This window comes from Azolla caroliniana, unplaced genomic scaffold (genome assembly GCF_043228905.1).
Source record: "Azolla caroliniana isolate FFs.n. ecotype wild unplaced genomic scaffold, voAzoCaro1.0.p SCAF_2, whole genome shotgun sequence".
NCBI lineage: Eukaryota > Viridiplantae > Streptophyta > Polypodiopsida > Salviniales > Salviniaceae > Azolla > Azolla caroliniana.
In genome coordinates, this window is record NW_028230437.1 from 14,452,639 (window position 1) to 14,477,845 (window position 25,207).

The window sequence follows — 25,207 nt, forward strand, 5'->3', positions numbered from 1 at the left end:
AAATACGTAAAATGCGTATTTTACGTATAGTATGCCAAATATTTCTAGAATTTGAAAATTATTTACCTTTCTAAAAAGTATCTGTAACATTGTAAAAAGCATCTATGTTTACACAAATTTGTGATCTACATTATAGTTCTACATCCTAAAATGCATATAAGACATTTGAACATTCACATCCTAAAATACTTATAATATGGATGTCAGTATTCACTTATTCTATAAATCAGTGTAAGTGTGTATCACGATGTTCTATTTCAAATTGTAATTATTTACGATTATGGCTTCATAGATTGAGGAATCGTCTACGTTTATCACACTCAAGATAGGTTTATGTCTTCTTTTCTCTCTTCTTCATCTTCTTCTTCTATCTTCTATGATTATCATAGTCAGAGTTAGGATAGGTTTCTATCTTCTTTTCTCTCTTCTTCTTCTTCTTCTTCTTCTTCTTCTTCTTCGTCGTCGTCGTCGTCATCGTCATCGTCATCTCTTCTGTTCTTCTTTCTTCCTTCTTTTTGCTTCTTCTCACTAAAATCATTTTTTTCTTTTGCTTTTTGTTGGGGTTTTACTTACATTTTTTTATAAATACGTGTTATACCTGTTTTTTCAAATGTACGTTAAATACCGTATTGGACAAATGTACGTTAAATACCGTATTGGACAAATGTACATCATATTTGACTAAACAACATTGAGGTATAGTACATACTACACAAATTATGAGGTACTATACGTATTTAAACGTTAAATACAGGTACGTAAACAACCATGGGCTTTATCTTCCCCAACCTCGGCCAGTTTGGCCTTTAGTGTTTCGAACTTCACCGACTCGAAGGAAATTTTGATTTGTTCGAAAACTTTGTATCAATCTGTATTGTACATTTATTTTATTTACCGAATTTCGATGTATACGTCCATTATGGGGGAGTGTTGAATGCGGGTCTCTAATGAACATATTCACATTGTCTCCTTTTGTACACACTAGGTTTAGGCGATTTATGTAAATAGTGAGAAGGGCAATTGCCCTAGGTCAGTCAGTATATAAACTGACTTTGTAACCTAGTTTGGTGGTTGGTTGAAATATAGTTCATCTTGTGCCTAATCGTCTCTCTCTCTTGCGTTCTTGTTTGATCTTGTTACTTGATTCTATCTCTAGTTGCCATCAATCTACCTTGCTTGCATCCACTTATGATCCTCACTTTAGTAGAGCGTTGATTTGTTCCGCACAGTACGGCTCGGTTCACAACATTCCCCTCCATTGTCGAATCGGAGTGTCCTCACTCTGTATCCTAATCAGTTCTCCACTTCGACTATCCACCGAGTGAAGACCTCGAACGATTCGTCTTTCGATATAATCGAGTAGGCCCAGACTTTCTGTGTATAGTCATTTACGAAAGAGATGAAGTATCTGAAGCCTCCTACAGATCTCTCGAGCATGGGCCCATAGATGTTTGTGTGCACAAGCTCTAAAGGTTATCGTACCGTCTCGTAATGAAGAGACTGCGGACTTCGGATATGTTTCCTGTAACAACAATGCTCACAAAAGTCCATCTTTGTTAGTAGCTTTGGGATGTCGCCTATAGCCATCAACCGCTCTAGTTTGGCTTGAGACATATGGCCTAGTCGGCCATGCGATAGTTTTGAGTCCCACGATTCAGCTATGCTCACGGCCCCTTTTGGACTGATCGCCATCAACAGATACAATTTATTTGTACTTGTATCCACCTCCGATTTTCGTATTCCCTCGGTTGATCATCCATGATGACTCATTGAGAGTCATTCTGTACCCGTCTTTGGCTAGCATGCCGATGGAGACCAAACTCCTCTTTAGTGCAGGTACATGCCGAACTTGGTGCAAGGTGATAGTATTGTCATTTGGAAATTGGATGGGGACCTCTCCTATCCTTGTAATTTTCATTCTTGCTCGTTGCCTAGTCGAACTATGCCGTTCACGTCGGCCGAATAGTTTGAAAACCATTTGATATTAGGGGTCACATGAAAGGTGGCACCAGAGTCCAATAGCCACGTTTGTGCATCTTGCACATCATTGAGTCCTCTAGAGAGAGAATTTCTATTGATCGGGAGTTGGAAACATTGATTTGATTGCCGTCTGGAGAACGGTTCGAGTCGGATCGTCCTGAGTTCCGCTCAAATCGTCGACCACTCTCCTTTCTCTTGATCGTCTAGCACTCCGAAATATTGTGACGCATTTTTCTACAATGAGTGCAGAAATCACTTGATCGACTATTCCTTGACTTCGACCGGTGTCAGTCTCCCCTCTTTCTTGGTCAAATGGTGTTCCGACCGGTTCTTTTGACTTGTTCTCTAGATTGATTGGATCACTCGATCGAGTGGTGGGCTTCTGCTGACTCATTGATGGTAAGTCCCATTGATTTTCACCGAATGTCCTTGGTGAGGACTTGTCTGATCGTCTCATCTAGATTTAGATTCAGACAACTATTCGCAAAGGTCATGCAGAATACCTCCCAACTCGTCGGCAAGATTGAAAGGAGGTTTGACTTCTTCCTCAAATTTAATCCCTTGGGAGGAGAGTTCAGATAACACCCGGCTGAAGGTGTTAATGTGGGAGGTTGTTGGATCAGTCTCTCTCATCTTCATGTTGAATAACTGTTGAATAAGTATCAACTTTGATGAGGAGGATTTCTTCTCGTACACCACCTATAACCTCTTCCATAGAGAGAATTTTGTTGTCTCCTTGGCCATTCTGAAATAAACATTCTCGGCCAGATGCATTTGAATGGTCGACGTGGCTATTTCGTCCAGTGAACGCCATTCTTCTGCTCATATTGAAGCCGGCTTGGTAGTGTGCCAAATAGCTTCAACTTGTCGTCAGATGATGAGTACATCCTGCATCATTTCCTTCCAGAGGGCGAAGTTCTTCCCATCAAACTTCCGTATTTTCACACTCCTACCGAACTGTGTCGCCATTCTTTTACTGGAAGTAGATGTTGTTGACCTTTTCATTTCTTTCAGCTAGATAGCTTCTCTTCTCAGTCTTTTTTACTTTTCATTGCCTCTGGATAGTGAGGTTGCTCTGATACCAGTTGATGAAAGTATAAGAATAGATATGCGGAAGAATGTGTATGAGGATCTTCAAGATGATGCACAACAAAAAACACAAATATACAACAAGAAGAGAGACAGAAGATGGACACAGTTTTAGAGCTCCAATGGAAGTTCTTATTCTCTTTCTTTGTAACTCTTACACTCCGAGATCTCTCATTTACAATGTTAGGTTTGAGTTTATATACCCAAGTCCTAGCTAGAGGAAAGCATTGGGCATATGGCGTTGCGGGATCCTAGGCCGCAATGCCATAGGAGATGCCATAGTAGAAGAAATTTCTCCCGACTTTGCTTGATTTGTCTGTTTCTTGAAAGCTTGTTTTGGCTTAGAGTCTCTAACAAGAGGGGAATTACATGGTGATAATGCAAAAGAAGGATTTGAAAAAGATCCTTTTGTTGGTACACTAAATGTGAACCAATAATTGAAGCCCGAGAGTTTTTTGATGGATTATTGTTGGTTGGAGATGTGGTACAATGGACTGCCATGTTATTGGGCTATACTGAGCATGATAAGAATCAAGATGCTATACAACTCTATCTTCAAATGCTTGTGCAAGGCCTCTTACCTAATATGATGACATTTTCTGGTATGTTGAAAGCATGTGGCAACATGGGAGATATACAAAAAGGGAACAACTTCCATGTTCAAATGTCCTCGTAAAACATGGAGGTCACACAAACAAGTGCCTTATTGAGAAGTATGCTTGAAGATTAACAAGTCTTTGCCATAAGACAAGCAAGAAGTCTTTTTGAATGGTCTAGTTTAATTTCCAAATATGCTCGAACGGAGAAACTGTGCAAACAATTATGGTTTCAAATATCGTCTCATCGAATGCACTAAAAAGAGGCTATAGAGACTATGGATATGCTGAGGAGGGGTTGTATTAGTTTTGAACAGATGCAACACAATATATGTATATAGTTTTCCTTTAATTTTAATACTAATGGAGGATTTTTTTATGGAAAAAAGTCCTAGCTAGAGGACATGTTCACACTATGGATACAAAGTAGACGGAGTTGGCCTTTTATGCCAACACCTTCGCTGCCTCTGATGTTGATATGTGCTCAACCTCTGTGGTAGACAGGGCTGCACACTCTTGAAGCTTCGATCTCCATGATATGGCACTACCGCCATAGGTGAAAAGATAGTTTGATGTTGACTTCCAATTATTCATAATTCCGGCATAGTCGGAGTCGGTATAACCTTTGACTTCGGTCGGATTGGCTGATCCAAACATCAGTTATGCATTCTTGGTTCCTCTCATATACATAATGATGTCCTTGACGGCCTCCCAATGCTTCCATCTTGGGTTCAACATGTATCGGCGGATGAACCCTACGGCATAGGCAAGGTCAGCTCAGGTCGCCACCATTGCATACATGATAGTTCCTCTAGCCGATGCATAGGTTATCTTTCCATTGAGCTTTCTCTCCTCATTTGTTGAAGGAGAGTCTCTATCCGATAGTCTGATAGACATTGGTAGCAGAGTTGATGTTCGCTTCGCGTTCTCCATGTAGAAGTGATTCAACACCTTATGAATGTAGTCAGACTGGGAGAGTCAGAGGGTCTTTGTCTTCCGATTTCATTTGATCCTCATGCCCTGTTTGTGTCGAGCTTGTCTGTGTTCCTTCATCGCAAATTTGTTGTGAAAGCTCTGCCTTAGTTCTCTGATCTCTGCTCGATTTCTCCCTACAATGAGCACATCGTCGACGTATAGGATCAAATAGATCCCGGACTCGTCAGCCAATTGCCGAATATACATACATGGGTCGGAGTCGGACCAGAGATAGCCACACTACCGAATGTAGGTATCGAATTTTTGATACCACATCCTTGGCACTTGTTTTAAGCCATAAAGGTTTTTCTTCAGCTGACATAGGAGATGACCTTCCTCCCCCGTCGTCTTGACGTCCAACTACTCGAGCTCTAGGTCTTCAATCACCACGACCCCAAGTAGGAGTCGAAGGGTGGTCATCTTGACTACTAGTGAGAATATCTCATCGTAGTCGAACCCATGTTCTTGTTTGAATTCCTTTGCAATAAGCCTAACTTTTTATTTGTGCTTCTCTAAATCAAATACATATTTGTATCAGAAGACCCATTTGCAAACCAGTGGCATCCTTCCAACTAGTAATTTGACTCGCTCCCATGTTTGATTCTGATGAATCGAGTTCATCTCGGATTTCATGGCTTGTAGTCATGTGTCGTTATCTATGGCGACTATAGCTTCCTCATAAGAGCTTGGTTCTCTTGTGTGCATGTAATTGACGTAGTCGAGATCCAGTTTATAGAACTCTGTCGGTCTTCGAACTCGTCCGGATCTCTTGGGTGCCGACTTGGTCAATTCAGATCCTTTGATCATTTCTTTCGGCTAATCGATACTTCTTGAACCATCTTCCAGAGTCATGTAGGATGACTCGCCCCTTAATCATGTGGGATGACTCGCCCCTTAAATAGGATTTTGGCAATATAGAATCATCCTCCCCTTCTTCGAGATCAATTGTTAGAGGGATTGGTGCTTTGGCAGGTTCAACTCGGCTTTTTGGCACCTTAGCCTATATTGGGTGATTTGGTCGTTTCAACTCTATATATTTATCCTCTTGAAAATCTCTTAGTCGAATCGAATTCGACTAGTGAACCTCTTGTCAATGAGGATTCGACTGGGGGTTCGTTGGCTTAGTTGTCCTTAATTGTTTGTCGAATCACCAATTCGGCCTAGTGGGTTGGTCCTTCTACGACATCTCGACCTATGTAGAAGGAGACCTTTTTGCCGACCCTTGGTTGGTTTCATTTAGAGAGAATCGGGTCTTCATTGAAGATTACATCACTACTCCGGATCAATTTATGGTTCTCTAGGTACCATAGGCGATAGCCGAAATCCCCATCGATTCCATAACCGAGAAATATACACGTAAGTGCATGGAGTGCCAACTTGATCCTTTTATCCCTAGGGATGAATGCATAGGCTTCGCATCTAAATATACAGAGCCTGTCTTAGTTCAACTGTTTGCCTGACCATAGTTCTTGTGGCACTTCGATCCATATTGCTCTCGACGGCGACAGATTGATCATGTATACTACTGTTTGCATTGCTTCGGCCTAGAATTCTAGCTTCAGTCTAGATTGTTGGAGCATTTTCGTCACTCTCTCTTGGATCGTTCAGTTGATCCATTCCACCACATCATTTTGCATGGGAGTATAAGGAACAGTCTTTTGATGTCAAATCCCTTTGTCGGACAGGTACTATTTGAAGGCTTAGGAGGTGTACTCACCTCCATTGTCAAATCGAAATGTCTTTACTCGGTATCCTAACCGGTTCTCCACTTCTACTACGTAGTGAGCGAAGACCTCGAGCACTTCATCTTTTGACCTAATTGAATATGCCCAGACTTTCCAAGTATAGTCATCTACAAATGTGATGAAGTACAGGGATCCTCCTAGTGACCTTTCAGGTATCAGCCCACATATGTTTGTGTGAACCAGTTCTAGGGGTTGTCGTACCGTCTCGTAGTAGAGAGAGTGCGAACTTCGGGCCTATTTCCCATAACGACAATGCTCGTAGAAGTTTGTCTTTGATTGGAGCTTCCGGATGTAGTCGACTGTCATTAGTCAGTCCAATCCGACTTGAGACATGTGGCCGAGTCGGCCATGCCATAGGTTCAAGTTAGTCAATTTGGCTACGTTCACTGTACCCTCTGAATTGATCGCCATTAATGGATACAAGTTGTTGAACTTGCATCCGTTTCCAATTTTCATGTTTCCTCGGTTGATCATCCATGGTGACTGATTGAGAGTCGTTTAGTCCCCAACTTCGATTACCATGCTAACGGAGATCAGATTCCTCTTTACCTCAGCTACATGCCGAACATGGTGTATGACAATTGTATTGTCATTCGACAATCAAATTGGTACTTCGTCAATTCCGGCAATTTTGCATTCCTGCCCATTGCTGAGTCGGACAGTGTTGTCAGCTCCGACTGAATAGTTCGAAAACCATTCAATATTTGGGTTCATGTGAAATGTGACACTGGAGTTCAGTAGCCACGTTCGTGTGTCTTGCACATTTTAGAGGACTTCTTTGATCATCGAGTCCTCTAGAGAGAGGATTTCTCCTGATCGGGAGTCGGTAACATTGATTTGGTTGCGATTGGAGAGTGGTTCGAGTCAGAATGTTATGTATTTCGCTCGAATCATCAACCGCTCTCCTTTCTTTTAATCAACGAACAATCAAAAACATTGTGACCAGTTTTTTTGGAGTGGGTGCAGAAATCACTTGATCTACTATTCCTCGACTTCGACCGTTGTCAGTCTCCCCTCTTTCTTCGTCGATCGTTGTTTCAACTAGTTCTTTCGACTTGTTCTCTCAATCGATTGAATCGTTCGATCGACTAGGTCGAACGGTGGGCTTCTACTGACTCATCGATGGTGACCCCATCGATTTTCGCTGAATGTCCTCGATGAGGACTTGTCTGATCATCCCATCTAGATTTAGATTCAGACAGTTGTTGGCCAAAGCCATGCAGAATACCTCCCAACTCATCGGCAAGCTCAAAAGGAGGGCAAGGGCTTTAACTTATTCTTCAAAGTTAATCCCTTGGGAGGAGAGTTCAGATAACACCCGACTAAAGGTGTTGATGTGGGAGGTTGTTGGATCCGTCTCTCTCATCTTCATGTTGAATAACTGTCGAATTAGTATCAACTTTGATGAGGATTTCTTCTTGTACACTACCTGTATCATAGTTGCACCTCAAGACCAAGCTGCTTTACGAAGATCGCCAAAACTACGAAACGGATTAACATGGACAGAATCATAGGTGAAGGGAAGGACTAGGACATTCATGATATGTGGCAAACTAGAAATCAACTAACAAAAGCTTAAGACTAGCAAATGGGAACCACCCAACTTTGGTTTCCTAAGAAGCATTATCTAGTGCATAATCAAACTAAACCAAGGCAGGCTATAGATAAAAAAACACAACTCATGCAAGTTGCAAGCCAAATCATGTCGTCAAAACCTTTACGTGTAGCTTAAAAGTGGGCTATAAGTGAAACAAATGTCACATCCCTTGTTCAGGTCATTAACACACCTACATCACCACCACCACAACAAAATGTCCACAAAATCACCAAGGCTGAGAAACCCCGAGGTAGCCCATCGTGGTAACTTTACCAGCTCTATGACTTAAAGGGCTCTTGTGTGGGCAAATATTTGAAGACATTGCAGTGAATTTGTACATGCGCACAAGATATATGTACAATATCAAGTATATTCTAAATATATATGAGCTAACACCACTAGTTTGTGAATGGCAAATATCATAGAAATTTCAGCATGATGGTACCAGAAAGAAGCCTAATTCATAGAAGTTACATGAAAGTGCAAAAAACATTCCCTTATCTTTGATTGACTCGAAATAGTCTTTATATTACATCAGTGGCATGCGCCACTTCATGGTACAACAAAAATAAGGTTTTGACGGCTACCCTGACATCTTCAACTACATATCTCTTCTCCATGCTCGTTGATGCTGGTTCTACACCGGCGAAAAGGAGGTCACATGCCCACGAATAAATGAACTCTAGAAATAGGTTAATTTGAGACAAGAGATCTGAGAATGGCTTTGCAACGGATGAAAACTTCTCTTTTCTCTCCTCAACTCTATCGACGAACATCTGTTCTAGCACATGCAGCTGACCAAATATGCAAATGAAGTAAACATTAACGTGTTAGATGCCTATGTCATCGACATGTAAATAAAGAAGAATGAGCATAAATTAAGACCTACTGATGGTGGTCGCCATGGTGCCAAAGCTTTGCCATCAATCCTAGCTTGTTTTTGAGCAGTTATAGCTTTTAACACTGACATCTGCAAAATCATCACCCCTCTTTGTTAATGTTTGACTTAAAAATCACCAAGTTCATCCATACATGTAAATAGGCATATGAATAATCATATCCTTGATACATATCGGTTGACCACACCTTAAGTTCAAGAAGCTCATGTTGCTTCGATAAAAAGCTTTCCACATTCGCAAGCATTTCTCCAATTTTGAATTTATCTTTGCCTTTCCTGGTGAGCCAAGCATCGAAATCTAGAGCAAAGGGTAAATTCAGCATATGTAACATGTTGTTCGAAAAGCGCCCGAGACAGCTCATTTTTCCTTCACTAATGATTGAAGGGGATAATGAACGGATTGTATTACATATCGGATATGCACATCGATCCATGTCACATGCTAGAGCCTCAGCACAATGCAATGCCACTAGTTGCTCTTGGCAACGCTGCAGCGCAGCATCATTATCCTCAGGGATGCAATAGAACAAATCACTAGAGCCACCACAAGTACTGCAAACAATACTTGATCCATCCTCACTCCTGGGAATCAACTGTTACTGACGTTAGCACAATCAAATTATACATGGGAAACATATCGAAGGAATTTTGGTCACGGGGCTACATTATGATGGCCTTCTTTTCCGTGGACATGTTTTTTATCGAGAGGGCACACCATCCTCGTTAGTACACCCTCACATAGCACAAATGGCAAATTAGGTAAATGTCCGTCATCATGTTTGACAGATTCTTTATGGTTGACTTGTTCTCTGTTTCCACAAGGAATATCGCTATGTGCCTCACCAAGCACCTGAGAAAGTATTAAACCACACCTTCCATTTTTCATCTCATAATACTAAATGCAATATTCGCAATTGCACCAAAGTCTCCCTATGTTATTTTATCCTGTATACTATCCACAATACTAAAAAAACTTAGTTATTTAATGCCGATTGGACTTAATTAGGACTGAATAATGTAGTTAAGCATACCATTGTGATAACAGTGTCTTTGTGGTATCTATGATTTTATGAATGTATAAATTTGGATGTCAATGGACCTGTTTGATTTTGCGATGATGGAAATAAGTTGCCATAGTACAAGCTGGGCGACCAATATACGCAATGAGAACCCGCCTTACCTAACCATGGGGTAGGACCAAGAGGTACTATTAATGACACATGACTAGTTAAGGAAAAAGTTATGGAATTGCGGTAAATATATAAAAATGATGTGGTGACATGCAGGGGAATACATAAAACAATATTTGAAATTTCCGCCAAAATGCACAGTACAATGTGTTCCATTTCAGCAATAATACAAATATGTGGCGTTTCTGCACATATTTAATGAGAAAAATGCAGTAAGGAAACTACAGGGAATGCTGAAAAATAGCTAAAAATGGGTGATGTTGCTACAGATATGGGTAAAATAAAAATGCTAATTGTTCTTCAAATTATATTGAATGGATGGATGGATAGGAAGTGAGTATGTACCATTAGGGATGGCAGAGCAGAGGCAGGTGGGACATCAAGAATCTTGCGTTGTTGGTCTTGAAGAGGATTCTTTAATTTGCAATTCTGACATTCTTTCCTGAGAACGTTGTGAGAAACAAAAACCTTAGTATAAAAATAAATAAATAAAACCTAAAAAGAAAGAAAAGAGGAAGAGAATGAGAGACAGAATTAGGATCTTATACTTACCACGATGACGACGATGAAGCGGGAGAGGAGTAAGAAGAAAAAATGCGGGCACAGACAAGGCAAGGAGTGACGCGTCTGTTGCAAGAAGAACAGAGGAGAGAGGTCGTGGAAGGAGCTCTCTGGCTGTACATCTCTTGAATCTCTTGTGTAACAAGGAAGGCTTAGTACATACACACATATACGTACATATGTTTGTATCAAAAATTGTATGTATTATGGAAACGAATAAAAAGCCTTCAAAAGGAAGGATCGAATGAATGAATGAATGAATGAATGAATGAATGTATAAGGTACCGTGTTTGTTTACCTGAGTTAAAAGAATGCATGGAGTCATTCCACTCCACACTTCGGAGTTTCTTGAATGCAATTTGGTTGATATCCAATGAATCCACTCTCACATACATATATCCAATGAATCCAAGCCCAAGAAGAAAGCCTCACTATGTCTCTTCTCGCATGATTTTCTTTGCACCAATACTCAAAATAGGAGGTTTGCAAACTTTGCAAATCACAATAGAGCTTGATGCTTAAAATGGCTGACATACTAATAGATAATGAACAACAATCACCAAGCTTAGTAATTTCAGCCAACGATCCTTGGATATGGTAAAGTGCCAACTATCTATCCCACTCATTTGAACAATAAGAAGAGGGGTACCCATTTACGCTAACCAACTCTTGTATAAGGGTAAACAAAAGGCTTTCCAAGGTTAAGCCTTCACCATATCTTTTCACTTGTATCCATATTTGCTCACTTAAGAGCACATTGGGACATGGCTCTCTTTTATAATCATGCTTGAAATGCTTTGCAAAACAGAAAGTTATGTTTGTTGTCTTATTTGATTATCTCATCCATGCATCGGATATGCAATATTCATGTTGTTTGCAATTTGCAATGGTACCAAAACCTCAATTAACCTTTGCATTTTGAAGAAATTACATCTTATTGAAGTAGCAATTAAGGTTTGCATTTTGTAGAAATTACATCTTATTAAACAAGGTTGTGAGAGTGTTAGTCATTTGGATGGGGCTTGTAATTTTGATTAATAGGAGAGGTAATTTAGACTACATAAACTCCAAGAGTCAAGAAGAACACAGGGCATTAAAAAGGAAGGGTCTTTTAAGACTTGGAAATTTAGTTGTTAAATATTTCCGTTAATCACAATTATCATGAGGTCAATTAATGTAGAACTCATTCATGGGTCATTTTGGAATTTGATGTAGAAAAAAGTGTTTCCCCATGACAACAATCCTTCGTGTGGCCTTCCCTTCTGCTTAGAAAGGGAGTCAGTTCATTTTAATCACGCGTAGAAAAGAAGTTGATGACGTCACATTATGTCTCTTCTCTTACTTGTGTTTAGTGTAATCAAGTAATAGTTGTAAAGTTGTTCTAAATTCCCCTCAAATAACAAGTACTTCAATGGTACAAATGATTCCTCCTAGGCCACTAGAAAATAATCACGAAAATAATCAAGAAGGTGTCAACCGTTTCAAATCGTTTGGACCAAAGAGTGCTAAGTTAATAAAGGCTCAAACTAAACTAAATAGAACACTTGAGCTCCCAAACCTAACTGTTTACAAACACTTGAACTTAAACTAAACCAAACCAAACTATTTTACCTATTAAGTTAAGTCGTGGTTTCTTGGTTTGGTTTAGGTCAAACCAAATCGTTGGTGATTGCTAACTATAATTTATCCCATGGTAGGTTTTGATCGGAATCTCGATAAGACTTTATCACTTATATGAGATGAAGATTATGTTGTGCAGAATTATTCAAAGAAAACAACAAGATACACAATTAAAATTATGCACGAGACACCACAAAATTTTAATGGGGAAAACCCTCATGGTGGTAAAAACAAAAGAACCTAGTCCATAAATAGTTCATTATCAATGTAAAAACTAGTACACAAAAGTGCTACTATAAACAAGTTAGAGTACTATGTAAAAGGAATGTAAAATTTCCTCTAGCAACTAAAACCAGCTAACAAGACACAAAAACAACCACCAAAGACTCGCACTACGTGGTTGGTGACCGTGGCGGTGATGTCTGAAATGTTGGTGTTCAATCTATACACAAGAGCGATTATAGAGCAAGCGAAGAAGGAGAGTATAAGGTCTCCAAAAATTGTTTCTCTTTCAAGAATAGAAAAATGCCTATTTTCCCCTTTATCTCACTTTCAAAAGAGAGCATAAGTTAGTTGATTCAAACCCAATTCCGAAATAAACCTTTTCATCCAAAGCATCTCTTTGCCAAATTTAGTGGCTGCAATATATTTTGCTTCTGTAGTAAACAAAGCAACACAATTTTGCAACTTAGATTGCCATGATACATCCCCCCTACAATAGTAAATAGGTAAGCGAAAGTAGATTTTCTCCCATCAAGATACACTGCCATGTTTGCATCTGAAAATCCATCAAGAATTGGTTTAGAATCTCCAAAACATAAACATAGTTTGGATGTACCTCTTAAATATCTAAAGATTCATTTTAAGATATCCGAACGAGACTACCTAGGATTGGAGAAATATCTAGTTACAACATTAATGACATGGGCAATATCCAGTCTTGTACTAACCATAACATACATCAAGGAACGAATTGCTGAAGAATAAGGAATTGAAGACGTCTTTTCTTTTTGTGAATAGTCTTTTCGACATAATTTGAAAGGACTAGCAAGAGGGGTACTTACCGGTTTTGCATGTTGCATATTAAATTTCTCTAGTATTTTTCTTGAGAAAGCCACAAATTTCCACATTCCCTATATGAGTAAATTTCATGCCTAAAATATGTTTAGCATGGCCTAAATCTTTCATGTCAAAGGACTTAGATAGGTTGTTACCCGACCAGCAAAGGAGCAGAGACTAGAATGTGAAAGGGATGGTTATTCAGAATATATTTAATTAAGTAGATTAGATTATAATTATGTAGTGAACGGACGGACCGGAATCGGTATGCCGATCCGGATCCGGACCGATTCCGAATAGGTGCCGGTTGGCACCGTTTTGTACGCAGCACCGGTGACCTATTTAAAGGCCCGGTTACAATGTATAACTTTAACGGAGAATTAATATAAGCTTCTTGATTTATCTTCACATATTGATTACCGTTCTGAATTAATTGTTATATCTTACGCGTGTATTAAGTGTATGCCTTATTGCTAAGTAGCTAATTAAGTCGAAGTAAGCATTGTGTCTTAAGTTATCTCGCCGTAACACCCCTTTGGTGAAGTGTCTTCCGGAGACACCCTGTGTTAGGCCATTGTCCGGCCCTAAGGATTAACACAGTTTTTGGCGACCACGATTCCTGCACAATCGCAGTGAACAACGGCGGGAATGGATGACGCGACTAACAAACGACCCGGTTATGGAGCGAGCAAGGCGACTTGCTGAACGGCTGAGGAAGCGAGAGGCTTTCCAGCAAGTGGCAGAAGAAATCAGAGCGGATCGCTCATTTTCGAAAGTGATCCGGAGAGTGGCCAAGGAATCACTTCGGCTACCACAAAACGCCTACCCGGACGAAGGAAGCAGCCTAAGCAGCCTCCGAGAAGCAGAATCCCTTCTCCAGGCATTGGCAAGAATCCGAAGCATTCTCTGCATTTGAATCAGGTTCGGACGGGGAATACAACGTGCAGGCGAACTACCGCAGCAGTAACGAAACCCCAGGCGGACCAGGGGACGAGGAGTCGGATACTTTGCAGACACCAGAACCCGAATCGACAAGGCTGGAAACTCCGGTACCAGAAGTCGACGATGAGAGACCTCCGACACCGGAAGTCGAGGAGGAGAAGCCTCCGACACCACAAGAGGAGCAGGAAAGACCTCTGACGGCGACAGAAGACCGGGGAAAACCTCCAACACCACCAGAAGAGGAATGACCACCGACACCACCAGCTCGTGTACCAACACCGGATGACGATATTCCGTTCCAATATCCCAAATACCGGGATGATCCGGACGCGGAAGCCCACGTCCATGCGCTCCAGCAAACCTGGGAAGCGAACCATGTGTCCCAACGCTTAAATGCAGCCGAAGAGGAACGCTCAAAACGGGCAGAGTTCAGCATGACCTTGGAGGGACCGACCGCCAGATGGCACCGAACACAAGATCCCAACACCATCCCCACGTTTGAAACATTAAAGACAAAATTCTTGCATTTCTTCCACAAGGAGATGGACCAACAGGAAATGGTCGGGTTATTTTACAGTATCTGACAGGAACCAACGGAGAACATCCAACAGTTTGTCATCTGGTTCCAGCGGATACACAGTCAGTTTAGCCGGACACCACCGGAGGAAGAAACAAAGGCCATATTCTTAGCAGCACTCCGGGAACCCTTACGGACGGTGTGCACCGTCATCGATTTCCGCACCAGCAGCATAGATCAAGTGATTGACCGAGTTCGGGAAATGGAAAACTCGAGTTCATGGCTAACCATGGGCGCACTGCAGCCTACGCTACCGACGGAAGAGGACCTCCGTTTCCGACAAGTAGTTCAATGTACGATATGCCTGAATGTCGGACATTCGGCGCTGGAATGCACCATGCGTTCCCAATGCTTGCTCTGCCACTCACGAAGTCACACAATGGAACGGTGTGAGTATAACTTGTTAAATCGACAAGCACCACCGGTCCGACAAATTGAACCACGGAGCAACCGGGAGCAAGAAGAAGAACGCTGGCGGCGAGAGGAGCGCTACCGGCCGACACAAGATGTCTGGTATAACGATCGAAGAGACACGTATGACCGGTATGATAGACAGGATAGGTACCGGGACTACAATGGACAATATGAAAGATATAACCGGGATCACTCCCCTGGTTACAACCACCGACGAGACGACTATGGCAAGGATGACGACCAGCCCCGGCAAGGATACCGCACCAAAAAGAATTTCAATAAGAAACATCATTTCAACAAAAAGGGGGGTCATCCACGAGAACTGGAAAAGGGCGCTCCGAGCAACCAACCAGACCAAAACCAAGCACTTGCCCCTGGTCCGCCACCAAGCACACACACCGAATCCAGCAACGCCCGAAAGCCGTACTGCTATTATTGCTGGCAAGAGGGCCACTATAGTAATCAATGTCCGGCGAAGAGCTACGACAAGCGACCAACGGTGAACATGGTAGACGCGGAAGTCGCGGACCTACAACAAGTCACTACAAGATCAAAAGGCAAAACCATGGAGTGGGAAACTCAAGAAGCCATCCGGAAGCAGGCAACCGAATGGGTGAAGAAGGCAAATGAGCGGAATGCGGCAGAGCTCAAACAACGAAAGGAGAATGCCGAAGAACTCGCCGGCCCGGGGCAACCCGAAAACCCAACATGGCAGGCGTTACAGGAATGCCAAATCACGCTGCCATTAGACCGGCTATTGCAACTGGTACCACGGTTCACGGAAGGACTGAAGACCGGAAGGACGACAGCTGACACACCACCGGCTCCGGCATTCTTTTCAAATCCGGAGGAAGGACCGACAGTGGTGGACACAAGCAGTCCAGCAATCACAACCATCGTGAAGGGAAAAGAGCTACCCGGCACGATTATCGATGGAGGATCCGGCGTGAACGTGATCAGCCTCCGAACGTGTAACACACTAGGAATCCAGGACTGGGAACCGTGTCCGTTTTGGCTTCGGATGGCGGACACTAGCTCAGTACGGCCGACCGGGTTAATACGTGTAGAAAGTAGCGTGCGGAAGCAAGTATGAAGACAAAACAGAAGGAAGAACACTCAGGTTTAATGGAGAGCTTGAGCTTACGCAGTATACGCGGGAGAGACAGAGAGAGTGAGAGAGAAGACAAAAAATATATAACAGAAGTACACAATCTCTATTCAGCACTCTATACATATGTGTGTTCAATGAACACTTTTATACAAGTCCTAGAAGGACTGACCGAAGTACTGACAGTACTTCAATGCTCATTAAGAGCTCCTACACTAACTCCCAAATATATTCCTCACGGAATATCTTTCCTAACGACCTCCCGGTTTACGCACTCGGCCTAACCGATCCGGTCCTCGGCTTCTTCAGCCGATCTGGCCGATGTTGAGCTTGTCTCTCAACACTCCCCTTCAAGCTCAACTTGAGGCTCTTCGGGATCTTCGGGCTCACATCTCTGGTTCCTCCTGGCTTTACGCCTCGCTCGCGCTCCTCGACCTGTTCGACTCCGTGCGCTTCGACCCTTCCGGTCGGCTTGTCTGCTCATGGGGCCCTTATCAGCTCTTCTGTTGTTGCGGTGTTGACACTTCTCCTGCTGCCTTTTCTTCCGCCCGGGCCTCGGTTGATTCAACGTATCTGAATCAAACATCCGAACTAACTCGGCTACCTCCGATCGGTTTTCGCTCTCGTCCGAGTTGGCTGTCTCCAACTCGTCTTCGGTCTTCTCGCCCTCGATGGCGTCATCTCCCCCATGCGTGGTTGGCTTCGGCTCTCTCCTTTGGCTGCTCCACTTTTGTCCGCTTCCGAACTTCTCTGCGGGTCCGTCCTCGGCTTCTTCAGCCGATCCGAAGTCGAACTTGACAACCGACTCGATGTCGCGGTCTCCGCTCCTTTCCTGTTGCCTTGCTTGGTCGTTCGGGACTATTCTCCCCCTCAAGTTCGGCACGTCAAGGGGATGCAATCCGAGCGCACCTGAGAATTGCCGCAACTTGTCCAGACCAAGAGGCTTGGTGAAGATGTCGGCAGTCTGCCGATCCGTCGGAACGTACTGAAGTTCGACTTCACCGGAAAGGACACGCTCACGGACGAAATGGTAGTGCACCTCAATGTGCTTGGTCCATGCGTGGAAAATGGGGTTTTTCGCGAGCTGGATGCTGCTGAGGTTGTCGCAGTAGATTGTCGTCGGATCTGACACCTCCTCTTGCAGGTCCTTAAGTAGCCACTTCAACCATATGGCTTCGCATGTCGCGACAGCCGCTCCTCGGTACTCAGCTTCGGTGCTCGACAGTGCAACTGTGGGCTGCTTCTTACTGCTCCACGCGATCGCGGCACTCCCAAGGGAGAACGCGTATCCAGACGTGGATCGATGATCGGCGGCATTGCCAGCCCAATCAGCATCGGTGTAGCCGACTAACTGCTCGGCTGCACCGGTCCGATATAGCAGTCCACGGTCCTTAGTGCCGTTGACATATTGAAGTATGTGTTGTGCACACTGAAGGTGCTCCTCGGTAGGTCGCGCCATGAACTGACTGATCACTCCGACCGGATAACTGAGGTCGGGTCGGGTGATGGTCAAGTATATGAGGCTTCCGACAATTTGTCGGAACCTCCTCGGGTCGCATACCTTTCCCGTATCGGGACGAAGCTTGACGGTTCTGTCCAGAGGAGTCGAGATGGACTTACAGTCGGCCATCCCGAGTTTGAAGAGCATACCCAACACATAATGACGTTGGCTGATCAATATGCCTTCAGGGGTATGGATCACTTCGATCCCGAGGAAGTAATGAAGGCCCCCGGATCCTTCATGTCGAACGATGCCGCAAGATGGAGCTTCACGCGGTCGATTTCACCTAGGTCGACGCCAGTGATGACCAAGTCATCAACATATAGTAAAATACTAACCGGTCCGAGTCGACCTTTCCGGATGAACAGGGAAGAGTCTGATTTTGACGTGACAAAGCCCATCCGACGCAGTTGTTGCGTGATCTTCGCGTTCCAAGCACGCGGGGCTTGCTTCAGTCCGTAAAGGGACTTCTTCAGTCGGCATACTGCCGAGGAGTTCGTTCCGGAGTGAAATCCGGGGGGCTGTACAATGTACACCTGTTCCTCAAGGTCACCTTACAGGAACACATTCTTTACATCCATTTGATGTAGGTGCCACCCCTTGTCCGCGGCTACTGCGAGCAAAACACGGACGGTCGTCATTTTCGCGACCGGCGCAAACGTCTGATCGTAGTCGATGCCGTGTTTCTGCGCGTAGCCCTTTGCCACTAGCCGAGCCTTGTACCGGTTGACCGAGCCATCGGTGTTGTACTTGACCTTGTACACCCACCTACACCCGATTGGTTTTACCCCTCTTGGTGCGTCAACCAGGTCCCAGGTCTCGTTCTCCGCCAATGCATGCATCTCTTCCTCCATTGCGGCACGCCAAGTCGCGTCTTTAGCCGCTTTTGCGTAGCTCTCCGGCTCACGCACTTCCGCTACACGGGTCATGTACGCATAATGATGCGCCATGTACTCGTTGTATCCGAACTGCAAAATAAGGTTCTCCTGGCAGGTAGATCGACGTAATCTCGCATTAGCCGATGTCGAGGCCTTCTCGGTCGACGCGGACTTCACTTTTAAATACCTGTCACCGGTTCCCTCGGAGTCGGACTCGCGTCGGTCTGACTCGTTCCTATCCATGCCGGAATCCGACACCTTCTTCTTCCCTTTCTCTTTGCGCATAAACGGTCTCCTCGACTTCCTGCGCGGGGAATGCACGGCCGAGTCTCCACTACTCGCCGACTCTTCATCGGACTGGTCGTACCGACTCAGTCGTCCAATCGGTCCACTTAACCGGAGTGAAATCAGACTCTCTTTGCGGGTCTCGATTTCGGGCTCATCCGGAGGCATCTCGGCCTCGCTGACCTCATTGTCAGAGCTCGGATTGGAGGCAGGGTTCGGAGTCGGGGGCAGGTACCAGGACGCGGACTCGTCAAACACAACGTCGCGGCTCACACGCGCTTGTTTGGTGCAAGGGTTATAGCACTTGTAACCCTTTTGCTCGTCCGAATAATCGACCAAGATGCATTTCTCGGCCTTTGCGTCCAGCTTCCTCCTTTTCTCCTTCGGTACATGCACATACGCAATGCTACTGAACACCCTCAAGTGTTGCAAGTTCGGCTTCGTTCCGAAATACAGCTTGTGCGCCGACACTTTGTCTCCGATCCGGTTCTGGATGTATACCGCGGTCCTTACCGCCTCGGCCCAATAGAACTTGGGCAAGCTCTTTTCCTCCAACATTGCCCGTGCTGCTTCCACAACTGACCGATTCTTCCTCTCAGCCACGCCGTTCTGCTCCGGCGTGTATCTACAACTGAATTCACGCCGAATTCCCATTTGTTGTAGATAACCGTTGAATTGACTGGAGAAGTACTCTTTCCCGCCATCCGACCGCAGGCACTTGATCTTTCGTCCCGTTTCTGTTTCCACGAACCCTTTGAGGTCCTGAAAGCAGTCGAAGACTTCGCTCTTCCTCTCAATGAGGTAGATCCACGTGTGCCGCGTGTGGTCGTCGATGAAGGAGACGAAATATCGGCTCCCGCCAAGACTAACGTTTTGTGTCGGCCCCCATACATCACAGTGTATAAGGTCGAGCTTGTTTTGGCTCCGGTTTCGCTCGTTTGGGAAAGGAAGTCGATGTTGTTTCCCGAGTTGGCAGGCTTCACAAATTTGTGCCTTTCGGCCACTAAATTTGGGCAATCCGAACACTACCTGTTTCGATTGCAGATCTTGAAGCCGCTGGTGGTTGACGTGGCCTATCCGCTTGTGCCACAAGTCGATGTCCGACTCGGATTTTTGTCCCTTCGTGAACATTGCGGTGCCGCCGTCAGTGGAGTCGAGGATGAACATCCTCCCGTCTCTGCGCCCTTGCGCAATCAGATGGCCTTCTTCCTCAATGAAGCACCCGAGGTGTGTAAACCGAACCTCCATCCCTTGGTCGACGATCTGTCCGACCGAGACCAACTTCTTCGTGATTGTCAACACGTGCAACACATTCACGAGTTTCCCTTTCTGCCCGACATGGCTAAGGGGAACTTCTCCGACATTCGCGATCGGATGCGGAGTGTCATCTCCAGTTGCGACTACTCCAGGTTGTATCGGTTTTTCAAGGTACGAGAACCACTCCTTATGGCTCGTCATGTGGTTTGACGCGCCGGAGTCTACGTACCACACCTCGTCCGATCTCGGGGTGCTCTGTTTCATTGAGTTTGCTTCGTGTCTCGTCACGAAGACAGACCCTTCTCCGGCTCTCCTGGAGTCTTTGGCGTAGTGCGATCGCTGCCGATTTCCCTTGTCGGTATGTCCGGAGCTGTTTCCGGAACCGGTTCTCTCCGAATCGGCGCGCTTCTTCCAACCCTCACTTTCCCTGTGCCCTTTCTTGCCACAGTACTAGCACTCTGCGATGGCTTTCCCTTGCCGGTTCTCATCGCTTCGACTCCCACTGTTTCCGGAGGGTCAGGAGTTGCTGTCGGCATCACTTCGGTGCCTTCTTCCTTGATCTCGTCGGCCGCCTCCATTGCGCCCCGACTCGCCTCGTCCTCCACGTCCACGGGGCCTATCTCCCTCCGTGTACAACATTCTGTTGTCGGCGTGCGTGCTTGTAGACGCACCCGCGTGGTTCTCCTCTACCAGGAGCATTGACTGTAAGTCGAAAAAGGACGACGTATTCTCCCGGGTACACACAGCCGTTCGGAACGCTCCGAACTTCGACGCCAAACCTCCGAGACAGATCTGGACCATCTCGTTCTCCTCGATGTTCACCTCTATGGAGGCGAGGGAGTCGCAGATATCCTTGATCTTCGAGGTATAGTCCACCACCGACAAGTCGCGTTGTCGTAGGTTGCTCAACTCCTGTCAGAGCTAAAGCTTCCTGGCTGAGGTGCTCGTGGCGAAAATCTTCTTCAGATTTTCCCACGCACCCTTCGGCGTCTTTGCATCCCGAACATAGCTCAATAGCTGTTTTCCCACACACGATGCGAAGAAGTATAATACCCTGCTCGCCGATTGCTCCCACGACGGGAAGTCTCTGTGTGTCGATTCGGGTGCCGCGTCATTAACTCCTTCGACATAACTCCAGTGGCTGTGCCTGAGCAGGTACTGGTGCATCTTGTAGGACCAAGACGCGTAGTTGGTTCTGTCGAGCTTCTCTGTTGGAAGCGAGCTCGCCATGCCTCTATCCATCGTTATTGTCGTTCTTCTTCGTCAAGCTGTGTCGGCTGCAGAGAGGTTCTCAACCCTCGCGCTGTCGCGGTCTTCAGCGGGTACGTGTAGGAACAGAGGCGGGACCACGGGGGTCTCGAACCAAGGAGAGAGTGAGAGTGAGAACGAAGAAGATGGAGGAGAAGAGCAGGCGGGTGTGTATTCGTGTGTGTGTGTGTGTGTGTGAAAGACCGACTGCACAAGAGACGAGGGAGACAACAAGAGCAAGAAAGGACGAGACTGCTAGACTTCAATTAAACAGAGAATACAAACTGTCATTTACAACCGGCACGCCGGCAAGGGTCCCAACACGGGTCCCACTCACGCACCCACAGGAGCAGAATGTCACAGAAGAGGAGTGTCTTTGCCGGAAGCACACGGGCTGTCCACGGAGCAGAGACAGCGAACTCCCGACGGATCACGACCTCTGCGCCCAAATCCGCGACCTCGAAGCAGCAGCAGAACAGGGAGCCTCTGCCGGAAGCACTCGGGCTTCCCACGCAGCAGAAACGACGAATCCCCAGGCTCTGCAGCGTCCGACGATCTTCTCTCCAGGAAAGAAGAGCCTCTTCGCAGTTCGACAGTACTTCGTCCTCGCCAAGTCGCGATACCTTCTTCTTCCCCGTCCTCCTCCTTTTATATGTCCAGACGGAGCCGTTCGGCATTAAATTTCTACCTACCATATCTCACCACTTCGATCCTCCTAGGTACCTAATCCCTCTCTATGTACAACTTGGCGCGCACGCGCGTGAAGAGCCGGTTCCCACGCCTTGGTGCCCCAATTCCACCCTTGGACGGTTTTCTTCACGACATCCGCCCCCACCTAACCGCGCATCCACCGGCATGCGCCAATTAAGTTGGGACGGAGAAAACCGGCCCGCCTTCACTCTTCGGCCATCGGTCCTTCCTCGGTCTCGGATCGGTCGTCGCTGCTGTCTAGGAGAACCGGGTCTGCTTTGATCCTCTTCCCAGCCACGGGTATCTCCATTCTCGTGCCGTCGAGTTCCGCCAGGTGATACGTTCCGTTGTCGTTGGCGCTTTGTACTGCGTACGGCCCAAACAATCTCCGCGCGAACTTCCGTGTAGCCCGGTGCTGGTTGTCGAGGCTGCTGTCGTAGACGAGCACCCAGTCACCTTCCTCGATCTTCTTCGGTCGGAGCCGGTGCGTACGGTCGAACCTGGCTTTGTTCTTTGTCCTCGCCACCCGGAGCTTCTCCGCAGCCAGCTTCACGTCCTCCGGTCTCCGCTCGAGTTGTCGTATACGCGCGGCCAACAACTCCTCCCGGCTCATCTCGTCCCTCCAATCGACCGTTGCCCATGAGGAGATCGTCCGTTCCATCGGCATGATCGGCTTCTGGCCGAACATAAGCTCCGTCGGCATGTACCCGGTTACCGAACTGTGCGTAGTCCGGTCTGCCCACAAAGCATAAGGTAGCAGCCGCGGCCAGTTACCGACTTGGCCTCCGCATGCCCGAACCAACGCCTTGACGATCGGCCCGTGTCCGCGCTCCACCTTTCCATTCGCCTCCGGATTGTACGCAGTGGTGAGCGAGAGCTTGACTCCCAGCCGGTCGAACAGCTCCGCGGCTTCTTCGGCGTCCAACTCCCCTCGGTCAGCCACGATCTTCCCGACGCACCCGTACCGGCATATCACGTCCTCGATTAGGAACCGACATACGGCCGCGGTCGTTTTGTTCGGAAGGGCTCGGCCTTCCACCTGGTTCGTCAGATCCTCCCGCGCTAGGACCAGGTACCGCATCTGTCCTACCCCCATTGGCATCGTCACCAGATCTACCATCCATTTGAAGTGGATGGTCGGAGGGTACGTAGGGTGAAGCTCGTCCCGGTATCGGACCACGGAGTGCATCTGACAGCTCTCGCAAGTTGTCACGAATCGATGCACGTCCCGGTACAGTCCCGGCCACCAGTACTTCTCCTTTATCTTCTCGAACGTGGCCCAAGTTCCACGGTGTCCGGCCCAAGGGCTGTCGTGGTAGGCCGTCAGCAGCTCCTCCTGTTCTTCCTTCATCGCCACCACCCGGAGCAGAGCGCCGTCCCTCTTCTTCGGGTGCTTCCATAGATAGCCATCCCGGAGAAAGAACCGGTATGCTTTCTTCCGGATCCGGTTGGCCTCGTCTTTCGTCCATGACGCATCCGGCGCCATTATCCTCAAGAACCCGCCGATCTGCAGCCACTCCCCGTCGTACTTGCTCGCGTCGAAGTCGTTAAGCGCCGGAGTGCTCGTCCCGTCGGTTGTTACGTATGCTGCCTCGAAGAAGTCCACGCCGACCTCTTCGTCCTCCGAAACCATGCCGCCCTCGTCATCGAACCTCGCCCTCGAAAGCATGTCGGCCATGGCGTTTTCTTTCCTGGAAATGTGTCGTATTTCCGGGTCCAGGGACTTGATGTACGCTATCCACCTGAGCATCGCCAGGTCCGGCGTCGCGCATCCGGAAACCATGCCGAGAATTGGCAGGCAATCCGTCTCGATAACCACTTCTGTCCCGATCAGATAGTCTTTGTCGGCCTTTACCGCCGAAACGATACCCCAGAGTTCGCGTTTAACCTGGGCGTATCCTCGCTGCCGCTCACTGAGGACTTTCGCGCCGAATCAGATCGGGAACCGATTGCCGTCCTCGTCTTGTTGGTTGACGACCCATCCGATCCCGGTCGGACTCGTATCCACCGTTATGTATACCGGGGTACCCTTCCCGTAAACAGCCTTCCGGAGCGCCGGTGCTGCTGCAAGAGCTTCCTTCAGCTTCCGGACCGACTCCGTATGCTCGTCTCGCCATTCGAATTTTTGCCCTTTCTTCAGCAGCCCGTATAGCGGCTCCGCAACGTGGGCGTAATGCGGGATCCATATGTGGTAGAATGCGCATGCCCCCAGGAATCTTCGTACTTCCGTGACCGAGCTGCAGTCGGGCTTCATCGCGGAGATGGCTTCTACCTTTGCCGGAGACGGTTTCCGGCCATATGGCCCACATAAGTGTCCGACCACCATGATTTCCGATTGCCCGAAGGCTGATTTCTCCCCCGAGAAGGTGAGCCTCGCACCCTCTAGCCTTTGCAGCACCTTCTCGCAGTCGTCGATGTGCGTCGCCACGAATCGCCGGCATCCGTCCGGCCCGATCGTCTCGTCCTTCTCTGCTACCGGGCATCCCTTGATCAGGATGTTGTCCCGAAACGGCATGGTGATGTCCGGGATGCAGTCCCTCAGAACCTTGTTCATCGCATTCACCATGTGGGCCACCGAGTTGGTCCCTCCTTGCGGCAGCGTACACATCCGCACTAGGCCGAGGGGAGTTCGCATCATCGTAATGTCTCTGCTCTCCACGGCTAGCTGGAACTGGTCGTACCCTGAGTATAGATCACCGACCGAGTAAATCGACCTTCCGGCGAAGGCCTCCCCGAACTCGTCTATGGTCGGTCCGATCCCTGCGTTCCGAATGGTCACCCTATTGACCGGTTGCAGGTCCTGAATGAAGCGCAATGATCCGTTGTCGTAGTGTATTTCGTACACTACGTGAAAAAGTAAAAAATAATATAAACGATTTAATTACATATAAATAAATAAAATAAGAATATCAAAATATTTATCACGTGCATAGGGTAGGATTCAAACCCTGTACCTCCACGTAGCCAAACCTCAACTTTACCATTATGCTACCTTAT

The 25,207-nt window shown here is 46.6% G+C and overlaps 1 protein-coding gene across 3 annotated transcripts; it reads right to left on the minus strand.

Moving 5' to 3' along the window:
* Positions 1 to 8,459: 8,459 nt before the first annotated feature.
* LOC147867402 (uncharacterized) lies at positions 8,460 to 10,771 on the minus strand. 3 transcript variants are annotated; one of them, XM_087315183.1, is made up of 7 exons: positions 10,632 to 10,771; positions 10,416 to 10,512; positions 9,980 to 10,060; positions 9,545 to 9,730; positions 9,069 to 9,473; positions 8,872 to 8,952; positions 8,460 to 8,776 (listed from the first exon to the last, which is right to left on the minus strand). In XM_087315183.1, the coding sequence occupies exons 1-7, from the start codon at positions 10,751 to 10,753 to the stop codon at positions 8,507 to 8,509; spliced, it is 1,242 nt and encodes a 413-aa protein (XP_087171309.1). In that variant the 5' UTR covers positions 10,754 to 10,771; the 3' UTR covers positions 8,460 to 8,506. The 3 variants fall into 3 exon arrangements, with proteins under 3 accessions (XP_087171309.1, XP_087171308.1, XP_087171310.1); XM_087315182.1 differs by having other exon boundaries at positions 10,623 to 10,771; XM_087315184.1 differs by having other exon boundaries at positions 8,639 to 8,776; positions 8,868 to 8,952; positions 10,623 to 10,771.
* Between the last annotated feature and the right edge of the window lie 14,436 nt (positions 10,772 to 25,207).

Excerpts from the sequence above, each read along its gene's own strand:
- LOC147867402 (XM_087315182.1), bottom strand. The coding sequence starts at position 10,753 with ATGTACAGCCAGAGAGCTCCTTCCACGACCTCTCTCCTCTGTTCTTCT. Across the intron at positions 10,513-10,622 it reads GCTTCATCGTCGTCATCGTG|GAAAGAATGTCAGAATTGCA; the intron begins GTAAGTATAAGA and ends CAACGTTCTCAG. Across the intron at positions 8,953-9,068 it reads ATGAGCTTCTTGAACTTAAG|ATGTCAGTGTTAAAAGCTAT; the intron begins GTGTGGTCAACC and ends ATGATTTTGCAG.